The 23,913-nt window shown below is 50.5% G+C and overlaps 1 protein-coding gene across 1 annotated transcript in view; it reads left to right on the forward strand.

Annotated features, from left to right (window-relative positions):
- The window catches only part of LOC146812810 (alpha-2-macroglobulin-like protein 1), a 630,734-nt gene that overhangs the window by 202,510 nt on the left and 404,311 nt on the right, over window positions 1–23,913 (forward strand). The window contains exons 14-15 of the mRNA XM_085615203.1: window positions 16,494–16,557; window positions 23,534–23,679. Of these exons, the coding sequence (XP_085471329.1) occupies window positions 16,494–16,557; window positions 23,534–23,679 (210 nt within the window). The remainder of the gene's footprint in view (window positions 1–16,493; window positions 16,558–23,533; window positions 23,680–23,913) is intronic.

The raw sequence follows: 23,913 nt of genomic DNA on the forward strand, positions 1-23,913 counted from the left end.
ATTCTAAGCGTACTTACCAGTAACTTGTATTTCCTTCCATAGGAATCCATTGTGTGGTTTTTACCAGAAAAGTTTCTAAGTGTCTATTTTCACAAACTAAAAATATTCCTAAAAAATCGTCTGTATGACTTAAACACATTCTTTCAACTGTTTACAGGAGGTTGGCCAGTGCTGGATCCAGGATCCACCACTGAGTAAGAAAAAGTAATGATAGGACAACTTACCTGCTAAGTGAATTTTCTGCAATAGGATAACATTGGTGATTCTATGTGAAAAAATTTCTAAGTGTCAACTTTTAAAATACAATAATATTCCTTAAAAATAACTACTGTAACCAAAGCGCTTTTACTCAACTGTTTACAGGAGATATCCAAGGACTGAATCTAGGATCCAGTCATGTGGTTAGAAAAGTAATCCATAAAGTAACTAATTGCATTTCACTAGAAATTCACCTTGAGCTCAATGTTGCTTTGTGTTTGAAATTGTGTTGCCCATTGCAACAACTGTAACTACTGTACTTAAAAGTGTGTTGCCTATTTGCCAAGTATTTAAACTAAAGTAATTCATTCTGAGAAAGTATATTTTTTATTGTAATGTATAATGTAATAAAAAATATATATCTAAAAATAAATAGTTAAAAAATATAGTAAATCAGTATCAAAAAGATCAGTATAACAATTAATACATTCAAAATTGTCATTTACAAAACCTTTGAAATTCACTGAAAAAACCATAGGTTTCAGGCCTGATATAGTTAGGAATTAGCATTTAAAAAACCTTTGAAATTCACTGAAAAAACCATAGGTTTCAGATGTCATCAGTGATGTCATCAGTGATGTCACTGACCATGTCATGAGTGATGTAATATGTGACGTCATCAGCAGTGCATTGCGGGGGCGCGAGTTATAGTTAGCTGAACTAACTATAACGGGGGAATTTCTAGGGTTTTGTACGAGGGAAATGTCCAGCTAACAATAACGCCCCTGAAACCTATGGTTTTTTCAGTGAATTTCTAAGGTTTTTTAAATGCCAATCCCTAACTACAACGCCCCCGAAACCTATGGTTTTTTCAGTGAATATATATATATAATCTCAGCGGCCTTGAGCAGGCCCCTACTCCAATCCCAGCCGTCTCGGGGGGGGGGGGGGCTGAAATCCGACATAGGCTTTTCAGGCCCCCTGCACCTTCGCACTGCAATCTGTGTGTGGGGGGCTAATAAACCACTGTACAGACCTGGGGTAGGTAGCGAGAGGGTGAAGGTGAATTACAAACCACAAAAATGAAAACTGTTCCACGTGGACACAGTGTGCCTGGGCTGTGGTGGGAAGTGTGCCCACGACTAAAGGATTAAAAAAAAGAGCCTAGAAAGGTGCCATTCAAAAAGCACAACGGTTTAACCAGAGAAACAGAACAGGTACTGGAAGGAGGTGGGGCGGTACAGTGAAATAAAAACACCACATACCAGGCATTTCACGGGGCCTTCGGCACCGCTGACCTTCGCTCAGGCCTGTGCCAGCCCCGACGGACTGCGAGGGACTGTGGACTGTGGAGGGATTCAAGGGGGAGACGTGCAGGGTATGAAGGAAGGGTTGGGTAGCATAAACAGGTGAAAACATGCACTATATTTTAAAAGAACGCACTGCCCCTAAAAAGACACGTTCCCACTACTCACTGTATGTACACTTCCAGTGCCAACTCTGAACAGTAGCAGACAGGGCGTGGGGGTTGTGTGTGGCAAGAAGCATTGCGTTTTTGTTCAATAGAAAATCACACATAGAACCAGATATATATTCTAGCGCTGTGGGCAAACCAGGAGCTATGCAACCCACATGGGGAGGGTTTGAGCAGGGTGGAAGGTAACTAGCACATGGCATATTGAAGACAACTTCTCTAAACACTCAGCATCGCTTCCCCCCCAAAAATTAAACACCGAGAAATACTAAAAGAAGAGACGGGGCGGCGTCATATAGTGTGGTGAGTGCGTTTCAGAAGCTCGTGCGGGCATCGCACTTCATACATCTACTTTCTCAAACCACCCCATCTCTTTTACAAAAATATAATATCGGCCCAAACAAGCAAGTGCCATGTGGTTCCAGTCTCTCTGCAGGATTCGGTGCCCATGGGCAGAGGGTTACTGTAGACAGAGTGCGCGTGAAAGAAACACCAGCTGCCATACAGGGAGTGGGCACAGTTTCAGCAAATAACCCGCTGTGTACCCTCAAAAACCCGCACCACCACTCCTGTTAAAGATCAGGTGGCAGCGGTGCCAACTGACTGGCAGAATTCACTGCCAAGGGCACAGTGTGTGACCACAGAGCGACACCTCAAAAATCGAAACCATCAGCTCCACACAACACCCCGAGGCCTGTTGAATGGCGGACGGAGGCGGGCAGTGCCCAGGAAATAAATAAACTGCGGAGACTGGCAGTGCCCAGAGCGTTATACACTTCACAACGCATAGGAAAGGAGTGCGGGCAACGAGGGCCGCAAAAAAAAAAAAAACGCCGCTCCTAAACAACAGTATTCCTAAATAAAAAACCAAAAATACAAGTGCAGCCGCGGTGCCAAGGGGCATGGCAGTGTTCTGGCAAACGGTCCGAGGGTGAGAACACATAAAACAGAACGCCCTAAATCTAGACTAAACTCCCCATAATATATTTTTCTGAAATCAAGTTGGCACTGCCAGGCTGCAGCGGAGGCCGCGAAGGGGAGGGGTGACTAGCCGGCAGGCACAGACGAGCTAGACGGACAGTGCCCGCGTACTGCGCTCAAAGTGCGGATGCATGTTTCCCAAAATGCCGTGGCACTGCCAACCTGAACAGACCTGCCCCGCAGACCAAAAGAAATGGCTGAAACACGTGTGCCAGACAAGCACCCACCTTATGGAAGTATTACCCCTCAGCAGCATCCCAAATAAAGTGCACGTTCCCGCCATGTGTGCCCTGACAGTGCCAATCGTTGTCCTCGTATGAACAGCCAGGGTGAAGCAAGTGGTGCCATCAGGCAGACACACGTGGAGTCAGTCTGCAAAGGCCGAGCCCACACCACGAGGGACAGTGCGCGTTGGCAGTGCCACCCTAAAATATGTAGAATGCTGAGGAGGCAAGGGGCACGCTTTCTAGACACAAAGAAAAGACAACTTTGAGAAAAAAAGGTCCACCTTGGCAGTAGCGCGTGATGTGCCCACGAACATCACAAAAGTGCCCAAAGAGTGAGACCCAGTGTCTCCTTCAAAGCCACACGAAGGAGAGACATGCCAGGCTGGCGCATAAAACAGGAAAAAGCATGTTCTGAAAAGTATAGCTCCCACCCCGCGATAGACAAGCGATAAGGCGCACTGGCCGTGCCGACCTGAGGTCCCTACGCAGCGCCCTGGGGGGGGGAGACGGTGCCATGTTATAAACACGTCTCTGCAGCACCCCGCACGTGTCAGAGGGCACAGACAGTAGCAAGCGGAGACTGGGCAGTGCCAACCCTGATGGCTTCTGCAGAGCCCACGTGCAGCCAGACGCTTCCCTATCACAACATGTATGTGTACAGTGTTACCTAGCACCTCACTGGCGCACACGTGCCTTCACAGTGCTCCTACTCAGGGAAGTAGACAAACAGACACATATATATATATTTATTCTACCAGACGCACCACACCGGCAAATTCACCCCTGGCGCGTCATAAAACAGAAAGAAAGACTACTTTTTGACAATAATGCCAGCCTTTTATAATTGCATCTGCCCCTTTCACGAAAGTACAGAAACACAAGAAAAGTTCCCTGCCACTGCCAACTTTTTGCCCCGTTTTTTGATCCCTAAAGGAATTGTTTACATCCACATGAAAAACATATAGATGAAATATCGCTCCCATCTGTCTCCCTGCGCACTATACATTCAATGAAAACGAGTGTGCGCGCGCCACAGCCAGCGATCTGTTTTCAATTATCGCGCCCCTGTCTGGGCACGATAATTGAAAACAGATGTGGCCTGTGTGGGTAACCAACACCAATAGGCCGTGGGCGGAGCAAAGGCGGGACATGCACCTGCCTTTGCCCAATTGCGTACTGTCTTTATTTGAAAGACGCACCCAAAGCCCATTAGCATTTAAGAAAGAAAAAAAACAGCTGAGCGTGTAGTTAGCTTGGGCAGCTTTCTGAAGCCCCTAACTAAAAGTCGAGCAAGCAGTGCATGCGCACTGCCCTAGGCTCAACCTAAAAACACACTTTTTATGGTTCTGTACTAAGGATTTCATACATTTAGTACAGTTATACATGATTCTCACACATTAGGCCAATAAGAATTAGGCAGAGTGAAATAGTTGCAAGAGAAAATATTTAGAAAATCTCTCATAATTCTACAATATGGGGTGTAGCAAATGGACTAGATGGTGGTCACTCAACTCTGAGCTCCGCTCTGAGTCCCGTGCAATCTGTCATGATCTGGCATTCTGGATGACCTGACATCACCTCAGGGGGTTGAGAATGGTGGGGAGCTGTCTGCTGCCTCCCCCGGGTGTAAGCGATTTTCTGAAGGCCCCCAGCTCAAGGAGTTCTGAGTGAGTTGTGAGGTTGAGTCCTTTCGCAGGCCCAAGGAGAGAGCAGTAAGCTGTGTTCTGCTAGGAACACCCTGACTGCTTCCAGTGGGCCCCTGCAATGCTGCATCACTGATAGCTTCCCCACACTCTGGCCCCACTGCCTTTTACCTGGGCCACTGTGAAATGTTTTGCCATGCGGACAGAGACCCATGTGGGCTTCTGGTGAGGAGGGCATGTGGCATTCTAGGGGAGCGTGGACTTCCTGACATAAACAGTAGCCTCTTCCTGGGAGCCTCGTCGGCAGCTTCGCACCCTTGGTGCAGAGATCCGATGGCTGGTGGAAAGAAACCGCAACTGGCCTCATGGACGAGTGGAGAGCGGGCCGATGATATTCCTGGGGGCGCCCGAAGGAGAGCTTTCCCCAAGGACCCTCAAACATACAGTGAGAGAGGCGGGCATCCGACACTTGCTATTCTGTCGCTGCCACATTGTGGAGAGCAAAGAGTGCAAACCTCATGCACTTGTCCACCTGAATTGTGGACACCCTACCTCATCCCTCTGTGTGGTGGTCCTTACTAGCATAGAGGGTTGAGCAGAGGGGGCTCCCAGTGGAGAGACTGCTGCAGCATGATGACACTCTTGGGTCTCCATGTACCATCGTGGCCTCCCAATTTCTTTGAGTCCTGCACACCTTCCCCCCCAGGGATGGCTGGGCTGGCTTGTTATTAATGCAGCAAGGTGAGTACCGACTGCAAAAGGAGCTATGGACAAGGAAAGGACAACCGTTCAGACCCAGGTCAAATCCAATAAATTGGCCTGGCCTGCCACCACAGTGGAATAACAGGAGGGGAGATACTCCTACAGGTTCCACTGCCTCCATCCTCCAAGCAGTACACGATGTTACTGGCGGGGAAGATTGAGGAACTGAGCATCAAACTGTCACTGCTCTATCAAGAACTCTGAAACAGTTGACAGGGTGACTAAGGATTTGGGGCGACTCTCGGAAGTGGTGGACTCCAGGTAACAATGACAGCCCTCAAAAGTAGATGGGGACAATTTGAGGCCAGGGCGGGAGATGCTAAGGGAAAGCCGAGGTTGAACATTATCCAAATTGGTAGGGTTCTTGAGGGAGTGGATTAAGTCTTGGTTCCCTGCAGGGTAGTTATGTTTCTGGTTTGTAGTGGAATAGTGGTATAGGTTGCTTGCCTCTAGGCCCCCTCCTGGACCTTCTCTGAGACCAATTATTGTTAGAATCTTGAACTTTCAGGACAGAGATGTCATCCAGCGAGAAACCCATAAACTGGGTAAATTACACTGTGAGAGAGTCTTTGTTATGCTCTTTCCATATTACACATCAAAGTGCAACAACAGCATTGCTCCTTCCAGGCAGTCAAGAAGAAATTCAAGGCCATGCAAATTCAATACATGCTGCACTACCTGCTCACATCAACATTATCTACAATGACAAATCAATGTTATGCCACAGACCCGAGAGCGCCTATTCATTGATGGAGGAATGCCCGGTCCTCGAGCGTGGCAAGGCAAAGAGGGGGGTGGGGGCTTTTCACACATTTGTGGCACAACTAGAGAAGAGAAGGGTGAGTTATTGATGAGGAGGTTATCCGTCATGTGCGGGTAGTGTTGACCTCTCCTACACCATTGGCGCGGCAACAGTTTTAGCTGGTCTGACTGGCTCTTAAACAGGAACTCCTCGACACGGCGCACCGGGTTTACTTCCATTCACAGGGGGTAGCGGCATACAAACTTGGGGCCAAAGTGGATTAGTTGATTTATTGGCTCGCGACTGCAGGCCAACCATCTAGTGTGGTGGCGAGCTGTGGACCTCAACAGAGGGGACAATTCAGGTGGTGGATCTCATGGCGGCAGAGTTTTCTTTCTACTACTGTGTACTATATGCCCGCTGTTAGACGGACCGGGAGGGTCGGCCGAGGACAAGGGGAGAGGTCTCCGGGGAGAGCCGTCTCCAGCGATCGTACAGACGAGTAACTTCCCCCCCACAGATGTACACCACACAAAGATAGGTTTTAACGTTATTTATAAGCAATCTTTAGGTACGATAGAGTGGTACAAGGAGGTCAGGACTCAGGGGTCCCCTCGATTCTAGTCTCTTGGTTGGGAAAGGGGGTAGCGGGACAGTCTTGTTACCAATCTGGTAGATGCGATGAAATGATGGATAGCTCACAATCCTCGAGCTCGGTGTTCTAGTTGGACGGGCCGCGGCAGCGCCAGCAGGTCCCGGTGAAGGTGGTCGTTACCCGGTCCGCGGCAGCGCCAGCAGGTCCCGATGAAGGTGGAGGTTACAACGGGCCGCGGCAGCGCCAGCAGGTCCCAACGAAGGTGGTAGTTACAATGGTCCGCGGCAGCGCCAGCAGGTCCCAACGAAGGTGGTAGGTACAACGGTCCGCGGCAGCGCCAGCAGGTCCCGACGAGGATGGAGGATGCAGAAGGCCGCGGCAGCGCCAGCAGGCAGAGTGATAGTTCACAGGGCAGGGCTACGGCAGCGCCGGTAGTCTGTCAAGGATGAGTTCTTCTCGGTGTCTCTCGACTCCAGGATACAACTGCCTTCCTGCTCTGGAGCTGCCCCAGTTATAGGTCTGGCGCCCTTTGATGTCCGGACCCTCGCACTTGGAGGTCGGGAGGTCCGGGATGAGGGAGTCCAGACACCCAGCAGGGGGGTGGAGCCAGCGCCCGGGGAAGCTGGGGGGCGATCGGCACCTGGCGGGGGAGAGCCATCGACACTTCTTTCTCCCATCGACCTGCCAAGTGGTCCGTTCACCTCCTGGGTGGATGGTGGTGCCGGGATGTCGGGGCCTGGCCAGGCCCAGGGTTAGGGTCGAGCTGAGGCCACGCGGCCTCGTGGTGCAGTGTCCAAGGTGGCGGCCGGGCCGGGCGAGGGAGCCGGTAGTGGTTCGACCCCATGATACAGAGAGGTCCGGGGGCAGGAGTCCCGTCTGGGGACGGGGTGCGGGTTGTTTCCGCGGGTAACACCTGGAGGGCCGGGGCTCGGGCCCTGTCACGCGGGGCGGGAGCAAGCCCTTCATGTGGCCTGTCCAACATGCGTCCCCCCCAGCTGAAGGCGGGGAGAGTCACCCATCCTCTTGGGGACTCTCCTCGTTGAGGCGGAAAAAGCGTGACAGGCCGTCTGCGTTGGCGTGGTCTTGGCCCGGGCGATGTTCCACAGTGAAGTCCATCCCCCGCAGGGAGATGGACCAACGCAATAGTTTGGGGTTTTCCCCCCGCATCTGCATTAGCCACTGCAGGGGTCGATGATCTGTTTGCACCCGGAAGTGGGTACCGAAGAGATAGGGCCGGAGCTTTTTGAGGGCCCACACCACTGCGAAGGCCTCCCTCTCGATGGTGCTCCATCGCTGTTCTCGGGCCAGGAGGCGTCTGCTGATGAAGGCCACCGGTTGGTCAAGTCCCTCGGAGTTCAGCTGGGAGAGGACCGCCCCGATGCCATGGTCGGAGGCATCTGTCTGTACGATGAATTCCCGACTGTAGTCGGGGGCCTGGAGCACCGGGGCAGTAGACATGGCGGCTTTCAGCTTCTCGAAGGCCGCTTGACAGTCGGGGGTCCAGTTGATCTTCTTCAGGTGGTTTTTGGATGTGAGTCCCGTGAGGGGCCCCACAATGCTGCCATAGTCCCTCACGAACCGCCGGTAGTAGCCGGTGAGCCCCAAGAAGGCTCGGACCTCGGTCTGCGTGACTGGGGGCTGCCAGGACTGGATGGCAGCGATTTTGAGTTGCAGAGGGGCCACCAGACCGCTTCCCACTTGGTGTCCGAGATAGGTCACGGACCCCTGACCAATTTGGCACTTGCTGGCCTTGATTGTGAGGCCGGCCCGTTGGAGGGCCTGCAGGACCTCTCGGAGGTGGTGGAGGTGGTCGGACCAGTGGCGGCTGTACTCAGCGATATCGTCCAGGTAGGCGGCGCTGAACTCCTCGAGCCCCGCCAAGACCTGGTTCACTAGTCGCTGAAAAGTAGCTGGGGCATTCTTCATGCCGAAGGGCATAACTTTGAAGTGGTAGTGGCCATCGGGGGTAGAAAATGCGGATCGTTCTTGGGCCCGGGGTGTGAGACCGATCTGCCAGTAGCCCGCTGTCAGGTCGAAGATGCTGAGGTAGCGGGCAGCCCCCATGCGGTCGATTAATTCATCCGCTCGGGGGATGGGATGAGCGTCGGTTCTGGTAACAGCATTCAAGCCCCGATAGTCGACGCAGAATCGGAGCTCAGGAGTGGTGCCGGGGGCAGCAGCTTCGGGGACCAGCACGACCGGGCTGGCCCAGGGGCTGTCCGAGGGCTTGATGACCCCGAGCGTGAGCATCTTTGATACCTCCTCTTGGATGCAGGCCCGTACCCGATCTGGTACGCGGTACGCCCGGTGTCTGATAGGGGGACTGTCCCCAGTGTCCACGTCGTGCAAGCACCAGGGGGTGACCCCTGGGGTGAGGGAAAACAAGGTAGCAAACTGCAGCAGGAGGTCCCGGCAGCCTTGGGGCTGTTCCGGGGTGAGGGCATCGGAGAGCCGGACCCCGTCCACGGAACCATCTTTTTCACGAGTCTTCAGGAGATCAGGGAGAGGCTCGGAGTCTTCTTCCGCTCCACTGTCTGTAGCCATCAGGAGGCTGAGCTCCGAGCGCACAAAGTGGGGCTTGAGTCTGTTGGTGTGGAGGACCCGGAGGGGGTTCCGTGGAGATTCCATATCGATGAGATAGGTGACGGGGCTCTTGCGTTCGACCACTTTGAAGGGCCCCGTCCACTTGTCCTGCAAGGCACATGGTTCGGTGGGGGACATCACCCACACTTGTTGGCCAGGTTCGAATTCGATGGAGGAGGCATTTTGATCGTACCATTTTTTCATGTCCTCCTGACTGGCCTCAAGGTTCGCTTTCGCCATCTCTCGGAATCGCCTGGTCTGATTACGTAGGGTCAGGAGGTACTTGAAGACGTCTGGAGGGGTCTTTAGGGGGGCCATCTCCCAACCTTCTTTGACTAGGCTGAGGGGCCCTCGCACCGGGTGCCCGTACAAGAGTTCGAAAGGGCTAAAGCCGAGGGACTTCTGGGGAACTTCTCGATAGGCGAAGAGGAGGCACGGAAGTAGTACATCCCACTGGCGACGGAGGGGTTCTTCCAACCCCCCAATCATTCCCTTGAGCGTGCGGTTGAACCGCTCGACTAGTCCGTTTCCTTGAGGGTGATAGGGGGTCGTGAATCGGTAGGTGACCCCGCACTGTTGCCAGAGGGACTTCATGTACTTCGAAATAAAGTTTGTGCCTCTGTCGCTGACGACTTCTCGGGGGAAGCCCACCCGGGAGAAGATCCCCATTAAGGCCCGGCCGACCACCGGGGCTGTTACAGTTCGCAGGGGTACAGCCTCGGGGTAGCGGGTGGCGTGGTCCTCCAGTACCAGGATGAACCGATGTCCTTGTGCTGTACGGGGGTCCAGGGGCCCCACAATGTCTATCCCCACCCTCTCGAATGGGGTGGTGACAACTGGGAAGGGCTGCAGAGGTGCTTTGAGTTTGCGGCCGCTCTTCCCGCTGGCCTGGCACGTGGGGCAGGACCGGCAGTGGTTGAGGACGTCGTTTCTCATCTTTGGCCAGAAAAAGTGGGTCACCAGGCGACTGTAGGTTTTGTCCTGGCCCAGGTGTCCAGCCAGAGGGACATCGTGGGCCAAATTTAACAGGCAGTCTCTAAAACGGAGGGGCACCACCAGCACTCGACTGGCCCCTAACTCCGCGATTCTCTGTTCACTGTACAATAGTTCGTTGTCCCAATAGATCCAATGGGCTCCGGTGGTGTCCCCTGCGCTCTGGGCGAGGGCTTGCTGGCGGAGTCCCTCGTGGGAGGGACAGGTCTTCTGTTCGTGACGGAACTGTTGCTGGGTGGGCCCCCCTTCTTGACGCCACTGAGCCAGGTTGGGAAGGTCCTGGGGCTGAGCGAGCCCTTCGGGGGCTTGCTCTGGGGGGTCGGTATGGTCGGTGTCCTCTACTGGAGCGATCGGGGGAGGAGGTGCTGGCCATTCTGGTTCTTCTGGTCGGGGGATGGCACGGGCGGCCATGGACCGGGTGGTTACGCACGCCCAGTCCGGGAGGCCCAACATCCCCAGGTGCTCTCTTCTTTCTACGGCGGCCCACGGGGAACTCTCAAGATCATTCCCCAGGAGACAGTCCACGGGGGCATCATCTCGGACCGTCACCTTCAACATGCCGGAGACTCCTCCCCATTCGAAGGGGACGCAGGCCATCCGACATAGACTCTCCGAATTGTCGGCTGAACGGACGGGGCAGAGAATGTTCGGCAGGATCTGCTCTGGTTTTACCAGGTGACAGCGGACGGCCGTCACACTGGCCCCCGTGTCACGTAGTGCCTCGGCCCGGCGTCCATTAATGTTCACCCACTGACTATATTTCCTGGTGTTGGCGGGTAGGGGAGCCCGCGGGACCATGTCTCTTCCCCCTAGGCACGCTAGAACCATGGCGGCCGGTTCCCACTCTTGTTGACCCTGCTCGTATTCTTCTTGTTCTTCGGAGATTTGTTCTCCCCCCAGGGCGGCGGCAGCTACCTGGCGGGGTCTCGGGGTTTGGTTCTGTGGACAGTTCGGGTCATTGGCGTAGTGGCCGACTCGCTGGCATCGGTGGCACGTGACATTGGCTCGGAGCCCCGCGCGCATCGGGGGGTTGCCCCGGCTGGCCGGGGGCGGGGTGCTGGCAGCGGGAGCGGTCGGGACGGTGTCTCTTCCTCGTCCCTGGCCTCCTCCTCCTCCTCGGGGACGGTGCTGACCTTGGTTGTTCCGGTTCTGTTCGTGCGGCCCTCTCCGGCCCACTCGGGTGCTTTCCCAGCGGTCAGCTTCGGCGGCGAGTTGCCGTGGGTCAGTCAATTTACTGTCGAGGAGGTGCTGCCTGAGCTCGACGAAGCAGTTGTTAGAGAGGTGCTCCCACACCATGAGATTAAAAAGTTGCTCGTAGGTCGTTACGTGGCTTCCCTTGATCCAACCCTCGAAGGCTCGGCTGAAATAGTTCACATATTCCACCCAAGTTGTACCCGGGATCCGGGTGCAGTCTCGGAACCTCTGGCGGTACATTTCGGGTGTGAGCCCATATCGGGTGAGGAGGGCAGCCTTCATGTGGTCATAGGATGACATCAGGTGGTCTTCATTGACGAACCTCCCCCATAGACCGGCTCCCCAGTCACTTCGATCGATCAGGTGGGAGGTCATGGCAATCTCGTAGACCTTGAACCACTGTTGTATGTCGTCTTCTCGGACATACTCTCGAACGACATCCTTGGGGATGTGGACTTTCTTTTCTGTCGCTCCCGGGGTGCGTGGTCGCTCGGGCACCTCCAGTTCTTTGTTCTGCTTCCGTAGGTCTATCTCTGCCAGTTTGCGCTCGTGTTCGTATGCTAATCTCTTTTCTTCGAGCTCTCTCTGCCTCTGTTTTTCTTCCCGTTCTTCTCGGAGCCGCAGATGCTCTAGGTTCAGTTTTTGTTCGGCTAATTTTAGTTCACCGTCCATTTTGAGTCGTGCCATTTCTAACTCATGTAGTCTGTTTTTTTCTCTCTCTTGGATCTCTTCCTGCGAGAGGCCCGTTCTTCGCTCTTCGGGAGCCATGGTGTTCCTCTCTGATGCTGTAATGTTTTGGTCCGGGGATCTGGCGGCCCCGGTTTCTGCCCACGACTCAATGGCGTGCTTGAAATCGTCTTTGGTACTCAGGCCGGTGGTAGCAATGCCTAGTTCAAGGCAGAATTGTTTCAATTCACGATGGCTGTACTCTTCCAATTTCTCCATCTGGAATTTCTCGGTGGATCCGCTCTCTTTGGTTGACATCGTGGTTTTGTCGTGGGGTGAGCTACTCTCTGTACGATTACGCATTGATTCGGATCGCGCCGCTGGCCACCAATGTTAGACGGACCGGGAGGGTCGGCCGAGGACAAGGGGAGAGGTCTCCGGGGAGAGCCGTCTCCAGCGATCGTACAGACGAGTAACTTCCCCCCCACAGATGTACACCACACAAAGATAGGTTTTAACGTTATTTATAAGCAATCTTTAGGTACGATAGAGTGGTACAAGGAGGTCAGGACTCAGGGGTCCCCTCGATTCTAGTCTCTTGGTTGGGAAAGGGGGTAGCGGGACAGTCTTGTTACCAATCTGGTAGATGCGATGAAATGATGGATAGCTCACAATCCTCGAGCTCGGTGTTCTAGTTGGACGGGCCACGGCAGCGCCAGCAGGTCCCGGTGAAGGTGGTCGTTACACGGTCCGCGGCAGCGCCAGCAGGTCCCGATGAAGGTGGAGGTTACAACGGGCCGCGGCAGCGCCAGCAGGTCCCAACGAAGGTGGTAGTTACAATGGTCCGCGGCAGCGCCAGCAGGTCCCAACGAAGGTGGTAGGTACAACGGTCCGCGGCAGCGCCAGCAGGTCCCGACGAGGATGGAGGATGCAGAAGGCCGCGGCAGCGCCAGCAGGCAGAGTGATAGTTCACAGGGCAGGGCTACGGCAGCGCCGGTAGTCCGTCAAGGATGAGTTCTTCTCGGTGTCTCTCGACTCCAGGATACAACTGCCTTCCTGCTCTGGAGCTGCCCCAGTTATAGGTCTGGCGCCCTTTGATGTCCGGACCCTCGCACTTGGAGGTCGGGAGGTCCGGGATGAGGGAGTCCAGACACCCAGCAGGGGGGTGGAGCCAGCGCCCGGGGGAGCTGGGGGGCGATCGGCACCTGGCGGGGGAGAGCCATCGACACTTCTTTCTCCCATCGACCTGCCAAGTGGTCCGTTCACATCCTGGGTGGATGGTGGTGCCGGGATGTCGGGGCCTGGCCAGGCCCAGGGTTAGGGTCGAGCTGAGGCCACGCGGCCTCGTGGTGCAGTGTCCAAGATGGCGGCCGGGCCGGGCGAGGGAGCCGGTAGTGGTTCGACCCCATGATACAGAGAGGTCCGGGGGCAGGAGTCCCGTCTGGGGACGGGGTGCGGGTTGTTTCCGCGGGTAACACCTGGAGGGCCGGGGCTCGGGCCCTGTCATGCGGGGCGGGAGCAAGCCCTTCATGTGGCCTGTCCAACACCCACCAGCTGCACCCCTCTCCTCGAGAGGTGAAAACCCATCGTCCAAGATTTTCCAATGAGAACCCTCCTGTAGGTGGAGCAAGATGAACTAGACCTCCCCCTTACCATTGTAGAGATTCAACAGATTATTACATCAATGCCCTCTGGGAGAACCCCAGCCCCCAGTGGATTCCTTTTAGAGTCTCTCACCTATTGGCCCTGTATGAGGATGCCTTTGACAAAGGACAGTTGCCCAGCAACGTACGGAGTGCAACTATCACTGTTATCCTCAAACAAGCACAAGACCCTCAAGGAGTGTGCCTTTTATCTTCCCATTTCCCTAATCAACCTGGAAGTAAGAAATTCATGCCAAAGTACTGGACACTCATCTGGTCAAGGGGGTGTGCATCATAGTACACGCAGACCAAAATGGATTCATGCTCAGCAGGAACACTAGGCATTGCCTTCGTCATGAAACTAAGGGGTCATTATGATGGCGTGCGGATCGCCACTGCCCGACCGGTGGTGGCGATCCGCACGCCATAAGTCCCCGTCCGACCGCCAATTACCCCCTGCCATATTACCATGGCGGGGGTACCGCGGCGGACATAAAGTCTGTCTGCCACTTTTCTGCCGGAAGGCAATCGTCACTATTGCCTGCCGGGTGGAAAAGGCCCACAATATGATGGCGGTGCCATCCATATAATGATGTGTGCGGTGGGCATGCCTTTCCATGGAGGAGACTCCCATGGAAAGGCATGCGGAGACTGACTTTGGAGGCCCGTTGGGAGCCCTAGGTGGGGGTGGGAGGTGGGTGACTGCACTGGGGGCTACTTGTGGTGCCCCCCTTCATTGCCATACACAAGGTGGCAGGCACAACATGCACCTTTAACATTGCGGCGGGTGCTGTTTACAGCACCGCCCGCCGCAATGTTGAAGGCAAGAATGCGCCCGCCACACGAGCGCATCATAATTTGTCTCCTGGGACCGCTGCACCTCTGGCGGTCAGTCCCATTTCCCGTTACGGTGGCGGGCTTCGTAATGGTGCCATAAGTGTTAGCTTGCGCGCATGAGCTTTCAGATGACGACGCGCTTCTCGTGGATATCGAGCATCCCTTTGACACCGTACACTGATTTTCCTGCTGAGAGTCCTAGGGTGATATGCATTTTGAGCCCCGATTCCTGCATTGGATTTCTACCCATTACACAGATCTGTGGGCTCTTGGTTGGGTGGTGGGGAACCACCTGGACTTAGACCCCAAGATAGTCATACTGGGAATCAAGGACACTTTAACGGAGAACTTTAACGGAGACACTCACATCTTGCACACTCATAGCTACAGGCTGCTTGGTAATGAAGGGAGATCTGGTGAGGCACTGTCGGGGGAATGGATCATTGCGCAGCAATGGAGAAGCTGGGCTACAAAGCACGTGAGGTGTGACAGAAATATGACAAAATCTGGTCTCCCTGGAGCCAGGGTAATTGGCCCTGGACTATTAGTGGGAAGTACTCTATGACATGGTACCTGTAGGAGATAGAAGTGCATACTATGCGAGGTGTTTGAGGTTGCAGTGCAGTTGGAAGCAATGATCAGTCGCCTTACAACACATGTAGGAGCGACTAATATCTTACATTGTATTCACTGGCATATGGTTGTACTTTATTTTTAGTTTGCAAAAATGAATAAAAAGAGTTATAAAAACAATTATTCTACAACGTGGAGCTTCTCATGTTTACTTCCTGTACTAGAACAAATATGTGTTACAATATGTGTGATTTTAATAATACAGCTAGGTGCAACTGTGAACAGGGGAAGTTGTACCAAAGCAACAGTTTAATATGAAAGTCGTTGTCTTACCTGTCGAAAGTACATTCGAGCATTATTCTGCAGGGACATGAAAATACAAGTTTATCCGCGTGATGCAGGTCACTTGGCATTAAATATCACATACAAGATGGATATGAAACCTAAAACCCCTATGTTAGCCAGAGTTTGTGTTCCATTAGTACCATGCATTAAAGTTCAGAAAAACAACTCTATCAGTTCAAACTGAATCAAAAACTACTTACCTTGCTCTCAGTGCATCGCCGACGTCGGGATGTGGCGAGTGTGAGGTAAGTGGTTTTATTTATTTTTTATTTCAGTTTACCTACCCTGTCGTATGTTGTCCTCCCCCCAGCATGACCCTCCTCTGCCCCACCTCACCACTCTTACCTGTGCCGGTCGCTCCTGCAGCTAGTAGAGCATTTGTTGGTTGATAGTATGTCAAGGGCTGCAAACAGATTAAATTAATTCAGGGACCATGAATGCCACTGTCCACTATCATGCGCTATTCATCCATTATGGGAGTCACTACTAATTCTGGCTCTGGTTGAAAACCTTCCTCCCAAGGATCCAAGAGAACCTGAAAATCTACACAATCTGCAGTTGTTTCCCTGCTGCCTGCTCAAATAATGTAGAGGGGTATTGTAATAGTGAGATCAGGCAAATGTTAGCTATGTCTGCTGGGTCTATTCATGGTTTCTTTAGAGCGGGGTGAACTGTACCTGTTTTGAGATCGAAAGGCTCTCTTGTTTCAGAGTAGAGCACAATGGTCAAAAAAGCAAGACATGCAATCAGTGAAATTTATTTTATGGCATGAGACTCACGCTAAATTGGTGAATCTTTACTAAACTACACACAGGCCTGCCCCATCCCACCCTCTTAGACCACCTTTCACTGTGTTTTCAATTGCCATCCAGTTCTGCTCTCTGATCTTCTGACCAGCTACTACAGCTTCTGCATCCAGCAGAATACTGCTTCTGGACGCAGGACTTTAGAGCACCAGAAACTGATGCAGTGCCAGAAATATGAATGATAATAATTATTTTGATGGTTATATTAACATGTGCGCTTTTAATCTACAGATAACAGGCAAAGGTGGGATTGTTCAGAACGGCCAACAAAATATCGATATCACCAGAAACAGTGGTGAGTGTGCAAATAATTTTTCTTTCTTTCAGTTTTCTTTGGGGGTGGGTTACAAGAAGCAAAGTAATCCCCAAAGGGCAGTGGAGAACTGTACATGCAGTAGGATATGTGTGAGACCGGCCTCGTGGTGTGGGCCCTCCCGACCAGCAAGTTACACTACAACCAAGCCGAACCTCGTGGACACGGCCTTCCGGCTCCCGTGGACCAACATCCCGAGGGCCGACCAGATCCCCAAGACGCATGCCTGGCCGAGGGAGAGCGAAACCCCCCAACCCAGACCAGACCGAGAGGCGCCGACCCTGTCACACCTCTGGTCTCTTCCCCGAGGGAGGTTTCGATCGACCACCAGGCCCCCGGTGAGCGGGCGCCTCGCCTGCTGGGCATCTGGAGTCCCTCCCGGACACACCTGAACAGATCAAAGGGCCGAGCGACAGGAAACCCCATCACACCGCCCCCCCAGGCACCAGACCCCTCTCCGCGAAGACTCCGGACTTCAAAGAGGAGGGGGAGTATAACAAGGGGTGCTGAAGGGACGGGAGGCAGAGAAGACCTGGACTGACGAGAGCCTGCTGACTTGGTCGCGGCTCGATCGCTCCCCGAACAAAAGAACGCTACCCGAACTCTGAACCACCTGAGCCCTGCGGACGCTGTCGCGGCTCCCCGAACTCTGAACCATCTGAGCCCTGCTGACGCTGTCGTGGCTCCCCGAACTCTGAACCATCTGAGCCCTGCTGACGCTGTCGCGGCTCCCCGAACTCTGAACCATCTGAGCCCTGCTGACGCTGTCGCGGCTCCCCGAACTCTGAACCATCTGAGCCCTGCTGACGCCGTCGCGGCTCCCTGAACTAAGACCCTCCGGTGCCTGCTGAGTGACTCGCGGCCCGCTCCTCCAAGAGAATCGGCAGAGATTGCCGCGAGAAGCAACATCCCCTCAGCTCGAGGATTGAGAGCTGGGCGCCGGTTACCTCGCAGAGTCACTGAGTGAAAGACTGTCCCGCTACCCCTTTTCCCCTCATCACAAGATCGCTGCCGCTTGTGGCATTAATTCTGCACCTGCCTGCCGGATCATAAAGATCCCTGATAACCACCGATAAAAGCATATTATCTTACAACGAATTACTGTGTGGTGTCCCTCTATCCGAAGAAGAGAGTAAGCGCAGCCTGTGCGATCCTAGGTACGAGACCCTTCCAGGAAGGGCCTCCCTGCTCTTGCTCGGCCTAACTCTGGGTAAGGTGGGCCTCCGGGTGGTCAGGAACACATTCCGCAGCCTCCCCGGGGAACGCCTTCCAACAATATGTAACCAACTTATGGGGGTATAGAGATATGCGGATACTTGTAGACTGTGAACTGAGAACAACTTGGCCCACATATTCTAATGTTCTCCAGTATTGGATTTTTCATATATTCGCATGCTAACTCGTTCCCATCGTCAGGTTGGAAATCATGGCACATGTAGATCCCAATCATACAAGGAACCTTTCAATCGGTATGAGGGTCAAGGCCGACCATATTACTCCCCACAACAAAACGGGTTTGATCAGAAATACACATCCTAGTGGAACCTAAAGCAGGGTTAGGGTAGATTGTCCAGATGTAAGAGGAGTGCTTCTCAATTGCACTCCTGCGACAAAAAAGAACTTCCAGCAGGTGCTCCCCTGCCCACTGTCCCAATCTGAGCAAATATGGAGGAGAATTTCCCTTAGGAGTCCATACCATTGACCAGAACCAATGGGTGCTACAGATTTTACACTCAGGATATACTGTGGAGCTTCTGCAGAAACCACATGCTAAAAAAAACAACTCATTTTCAGTTTCATAGATTAAGGAAAGCTGAATTGACATTAAGGAAAGATAAATGTAGGTTTGGTGTATGTGAAGATTATTATTAAGGTCACCACATTTCAGGGAAGGGAGTATCTTCCAAAAAATAGTTTGTTGATACAATTCAAAAACTAAAGAAGCTAGACAAAATGGAATAAATAGGATAATTTCTGGGAATGGTTGAGTACTATTGCAAGTCTATTTCAAAATAGTCTGACAAAACAGAACATCTGCGGAGGCTATTATGAAAAAAATGTGGGTTTGTCTGGGACGAGAATTGTCAGAAGCTGTTTGAATCTGTAAAAACGGGTCTTGAAAATGCACCATTTTTACAAGGTTTTGTTTCTGGAGAGGAAACATGTGTGGTAACAAATGCTAGCACTAACATGCTTGGTGCAGTGCTGATTCAGAAGAGGGGAGAAGAAGAACATTTGTTTGCCTGTGTATCTCGGTGCCTCAAGGATGCAGAGGTAAACAATTCAGTTATTGAAAAACCGACATTGGCCATATTTTGAGCCCTAAACAAATTCAGAAATATTATTTGGGGTATGAAATTCAAAGAGTTGCCCAACCATAAACCTTTGGGAGAAGTGTTTCGGAAGAAGGGATTGGATGTGGTTTGCTCTCGTATAAGGAGGGGCTGGGGGGCATTACACTACAGGAATATGACTTTGCTGTGGGATATATTCCTGGAGTGAACAACGGGTCAGCAGATTATTTATCAAGATTGGTGGAAGTGGAAGACATTGAGGAGAGGTCAGAAACATTTGTGGATGAAGGGGTTAGTGTATGTGAAGTCACTATGGGAATCATAAAAGATAAGGAGTGGAGAAATGAGGTAGATGAAGATCAATCAATTTCCAAAATAATTGAGGAAGTGGTAGCTAGTCATGGTAAATCATTAGGTAAGCCATGGTCCATGATCCCACATGAGTTATGAGTTAAAAATGTCATGCTAATTTTATGGAACAACGTGAGTACCACCATTGGGTTTAGGTGCCAGATGTCTGAAATCTGCACAGGAAGGTCACATGGGAATTATGAAAACAAAAGAGAGACTAAGATTGCACTTCTGATGGCCAGGGATGGACATGGAAGTAGAGCGGATGGCAGAGTCTTTATGCAGTGCAAAGTAATTGACAAAGCATTGGTGTGTAGACAAATGCCCATGGTATGTAGGAAGCTTCCAAAATGTCCTTGGGATGGAATAGCAATAGACATTATGGGACCTTACCATAGGGGAACATCACATTCCTTATCTTATATTTGTCATAGATCTATACTCTAGGTAGATAGAGTTTACCTGTGTAAGAGTTGTAACATCTGCTAATGTGATGACATTTTTAGATGAGATTTTTAAAAGAGAATGGTATCCCAATTTTATGTTGTCAGATAACAGTCTTCAATTCTGCTCTAAAGAAATGGAGAAGTATTCAATGAACTGTGCTATAACTTACAAATGATGTTCTGTGTATCACCCAGAGACAAATGGTGCAATTGAGAGGGTGAATAAGACATTAAAAATAGCATACAGTTAGCAATAGCTAATCTTTTGAATTGGAAACAAGTACTGCAAGACAGGATAACAGCTTATCGAATGTTTCAACATGCAACTACTGGTAAAACACCTTCTGAGTTGTTTAACAGGAGGGCAGTGAATACTAAGTTTAGTCCAAGATGGATGGTTTGGGGCAAAGGTTTGAAGAGCAGCAGAATTGGAGAGTGGAGAAATAAAGAGTTGCAGCAGCAAGAGCGAAGCAAGAAATACTTTCACCAGAGAAAATGTGTAACAAGTTAAGAATTTGCATAAGCAGCTATAGTAAATATAAAAACTCCTGTAGGTTGTCAACCAGGATCAAAATTCACAAGAGAGAAAAAGGTTGTGAAGTTGTTAAAGACAGATGATGGAAGAATTTGGAACAAAAGTCATGTTGCAACTCTATGGCCTCAGAATAATACAAGAGAAAAGTACAACTATGTAGGGAAGGTGACTACCTTCTCTCATAAGTACTTGCATACTGCCGTCTCTCATGAAGACGTGCAGCCTGATTTTTCTTAAAGAAAGTACAAATATTTTGTCCAGCGATCTATACGGTGAACCAATTTAAGATGTTGTCAGTGATACCTATGTATTAATGGAAAGCTTCACATAAGTCCTGGTGATCAGTAGCATAGACCTTTGTCAAGTGGGTCACCATATTGGTTCACCAATATCAGTGGTTGGTAGATCACCATTTCCTATATGGAAAGTTACATTCTGTGAGCTACAGTTGGGGTGAAACCCTGATTGGTAGAGTTGGACAAGCCTTTGGAGATCAAGGTGCTTTCACAGTTAGTTATCTTTTGTTCTCTCAAAAGCTTTCCCTTAGGAAGAGAGTATGTGTGAAGGGACAGTAAACAGACAGCTCCTCTGGGGCAAGGTTGGATTTTTGAGGAGGCAGCTCATTCGACACATATTCAGGGATGAGAGGAAGAAACCCATGAGGAGAGAGGTGTTGATAGAGGGTAGGTTTAAGGGCCTCCAGATGCCGCAGTTTAATGAAAGATGGTTAAAGGAGACCACGACTATAGTAGGGTGATATTATAATAGAGTGTTGGATGGTGTTCCAGGATTGCTTTGACAAGTGTTTGATGGGATATTAGGTCATGCAGTGCGCCGGGATTTAATGTACATTGCTGTTACATGGGTAGTGGAATTGTCAATGTGACAATGATTGCTTTGGATTGATTAATAAAACGTTCATTAACGTCCATTGATTTCTGTAGGGAATGACAAGGACCAGTGTCTGAACAATTTGAATAATACTTTATTCTCATTGCTAGGCTCGTGGACGGCGTTCATGAAGTAGTTAGCCTTGGTGGTAGCAATGCACTCTTCACTTTGAATTATGTTATTTTGAGGACTGTGATATTTGCAGGGGATTTGGATTCATACCATTTCTTTTCAAGTTTGCCAACGTTTCTTTTGTCGCCATCCTGTTCCTTAATATACCATGCGACAAACAGGTTTGCTTTCAGTTCTTTAGGCACCTCCTTTCTACAGAGCACTAGTGAGAATTACTCAGCATGGAGAGAATCATGTCTCAATCAGAGGTGGTGGCAGGACTGAGTAGGATCTGTATTTGTCCAACAGTGTCTGATGGGTCATTCTTAATCGAATATGTGGTTGTCACAGATGGTTTCGTTGCCAATTTAAAGGGGCCTAAGGTAGGCAATGCAAATAAGAATTGATCAGTTTAAAAGGTTGGGATATTTGCAAGTTTGGGTGGGTAGGACAGAGAATACAAGCTCAAGGGTGTTTCCTTTGGAATGTGTTGCAGCTGTAATATGGGATGTCAGTTGAATGAGGCAATGATGTTGCAGTTTCGCATCATTCATTCTGATCCCCTGGAAGATTAAACTCTCCAGGTTCCATGTTGTTTCATTAAAAAACTAAGTTTCAGGAGATGAAATCAAAGAAATCATAAATGAAGTCTTTGCTTTACACAGATGGGTGTTTGATGAGATGTTAAATGGCAGAGATGTTTGGTGTGAGAGTTCGCCTGTCAGGAGGATGTCCAAAAGAGACACAGGGAGAAAAACCTGTTCAAGATGGTGATGCCTCCTACAGGTTTGTTTGTGTGTGGTTAGTGGATGATTGTACATCTCTCAGAAATGAGGTCCTTCACGATGACATCTGTTGTGAAAGTGCGCCAGGTCAGTGTAATGAAGAGAATGTCTAAATATTTATGGATGATCGACTCAGTTGCATAACCACGTACTAAGCAAATGTTTAAGAGAATAAGGTTTTAAAGGCCAAATGTACGACCATTTTTTTTGGTCACAAACGGGAAATTTGCCCGTTTGCGACTGCAAAATAGGCCCTATTTACAAACCCTAATTTGCAAGTCGGTAACCTATTACCGACTCGCAAAATAGGGGTTTCAACTTGCTATTAGGAAGGGTCGTGCCAAGGGCGTCCATTCCTAATGCCGACTCGCACTTCAATGTAAGATTGTTTTGTTTTTGCAATTGCGGCCGCAAAACCCTTGCAGTCTACCAACCATTTCAAATGGCTGGTAAGCTACTCGCAAACAGGATGGGATCCCCAGGGGACCCCTTACCCTTTGTGACTGGCATTGAAAATATTTTTTAAGAGAAGGCAGTGGTCCATGGGACCACTGCCTACACTTACAAAATTAAACAGTAACGTTTCATTTTTCTTATTTAAATGCATCCCCTTTTCCTTTAAAGAAAATCTAAAAAGCAGTCACAGACATGGTGGTCTGCTGACCCCAGCAGGCCACCATCCCTGGGAGTGCTAGCTATTAACAATGGAGTCGCAAATTGCACCTGCCTCATGAATATTAATGAGGCAGGCTATTTGCGACCCCATAATGAATTGCAAACAGTGTCTGAAACACTGTTGTAAATTCCAATTTGCAAGTCGCAATTTGCGAGTCGCAAAATGATGCAATTTGCAACTCGCAAGTTGGAAGAGTCGTACCCTAAGAGCATAAGAGTGAGCCACGGTGAGTGTGGTGGTTTGATAAGAGGGCTATCTGTGTTTTGTGTGTATGATACTCCAACAAACTGCTAGCCTGTTGTTGGGTTAAGGGCAACGTTGGTTTGCATGGTGAGGATAGGATGCATATAGACATTTTGAGGATAGAAAGACATGATGGCTATCTGCTTTGTCAAGCAGAGAGAACAGAAGCAAGAACCCACACTCAACCAGTCCCAAAATAAATCAAACAGGGGAGTTGCTACTCGTGCTTACCTATAGATCTTTGGACTTTCTCTTGGATGTTCGGGGATTATCACTGAAAAAGAGATGAGAAAAGAGATAGGTTATCCAATGAATCATTTTATATGTGCCAGGGGCCGGTAATAAGATGCCCACCTACTAGTCACTAGTCATTATCCAGACATATTCCCTGGAGTCATGTGGAGCTACAGGGGCACTTCAAACGTAGTTGGTTTCAATTGTCTCACAGGGTGGCACTGAATTTAGTGTTAGTAAAATCTCCTTAGAACAGAATAAGGCAAAGCTCAGATGTCTCTGCTCCATCATCGTTAACATCCCATAATGAGGACTCTGACAGTTTGGAAACATATCTTCTGGGCAGAGATGATTGATGAAACATAGGAATGCTGTTTGTTTTGTCTTGGCAGGCTTGTGGAGTGTGTTCCCTCTCCGCGTGACCCTCAACTCTGACTTTTCACCCTTCGCCCGGATTTTGGGGTACATCGTGCTCAACAATGGGCAGATGGTGGCTGATGTGACTGGGTTTGAAGTGGCTAAATGCTTCAAAAATAAGGTGAGTTGGTTAGGTGTGGGGACTATTTTGTAGAAGAAAGAAGCAGTAGTCAAGAGTTGCAGACGGTCAATGGACGTGTCTTCTTTAATGATACTAGAGGGATGAAAACAGTTATAGTTCATGTATCTGAACATCAGATTGAGGCTTCACTACTCACCTCACCAATGGCAGTAACACACTTTGGAGAGTGAGGCAGTTTGGAAGACTTTTGGCCCCTTTCAATACCTCAACTAG

This window comes from Triturus cristatus, chromosome 7, assembly GCF_964204655.1.
Source record: "Triturus cristatus chromosome 7, aTriCri1.1, whole genome shotgun sequence".
Lineage (NCBI taxonomy): Eukaryota > Metazoa > Chordata > Amphibia > Caudata > Salamandridae > Triturus > Triturus cristatus.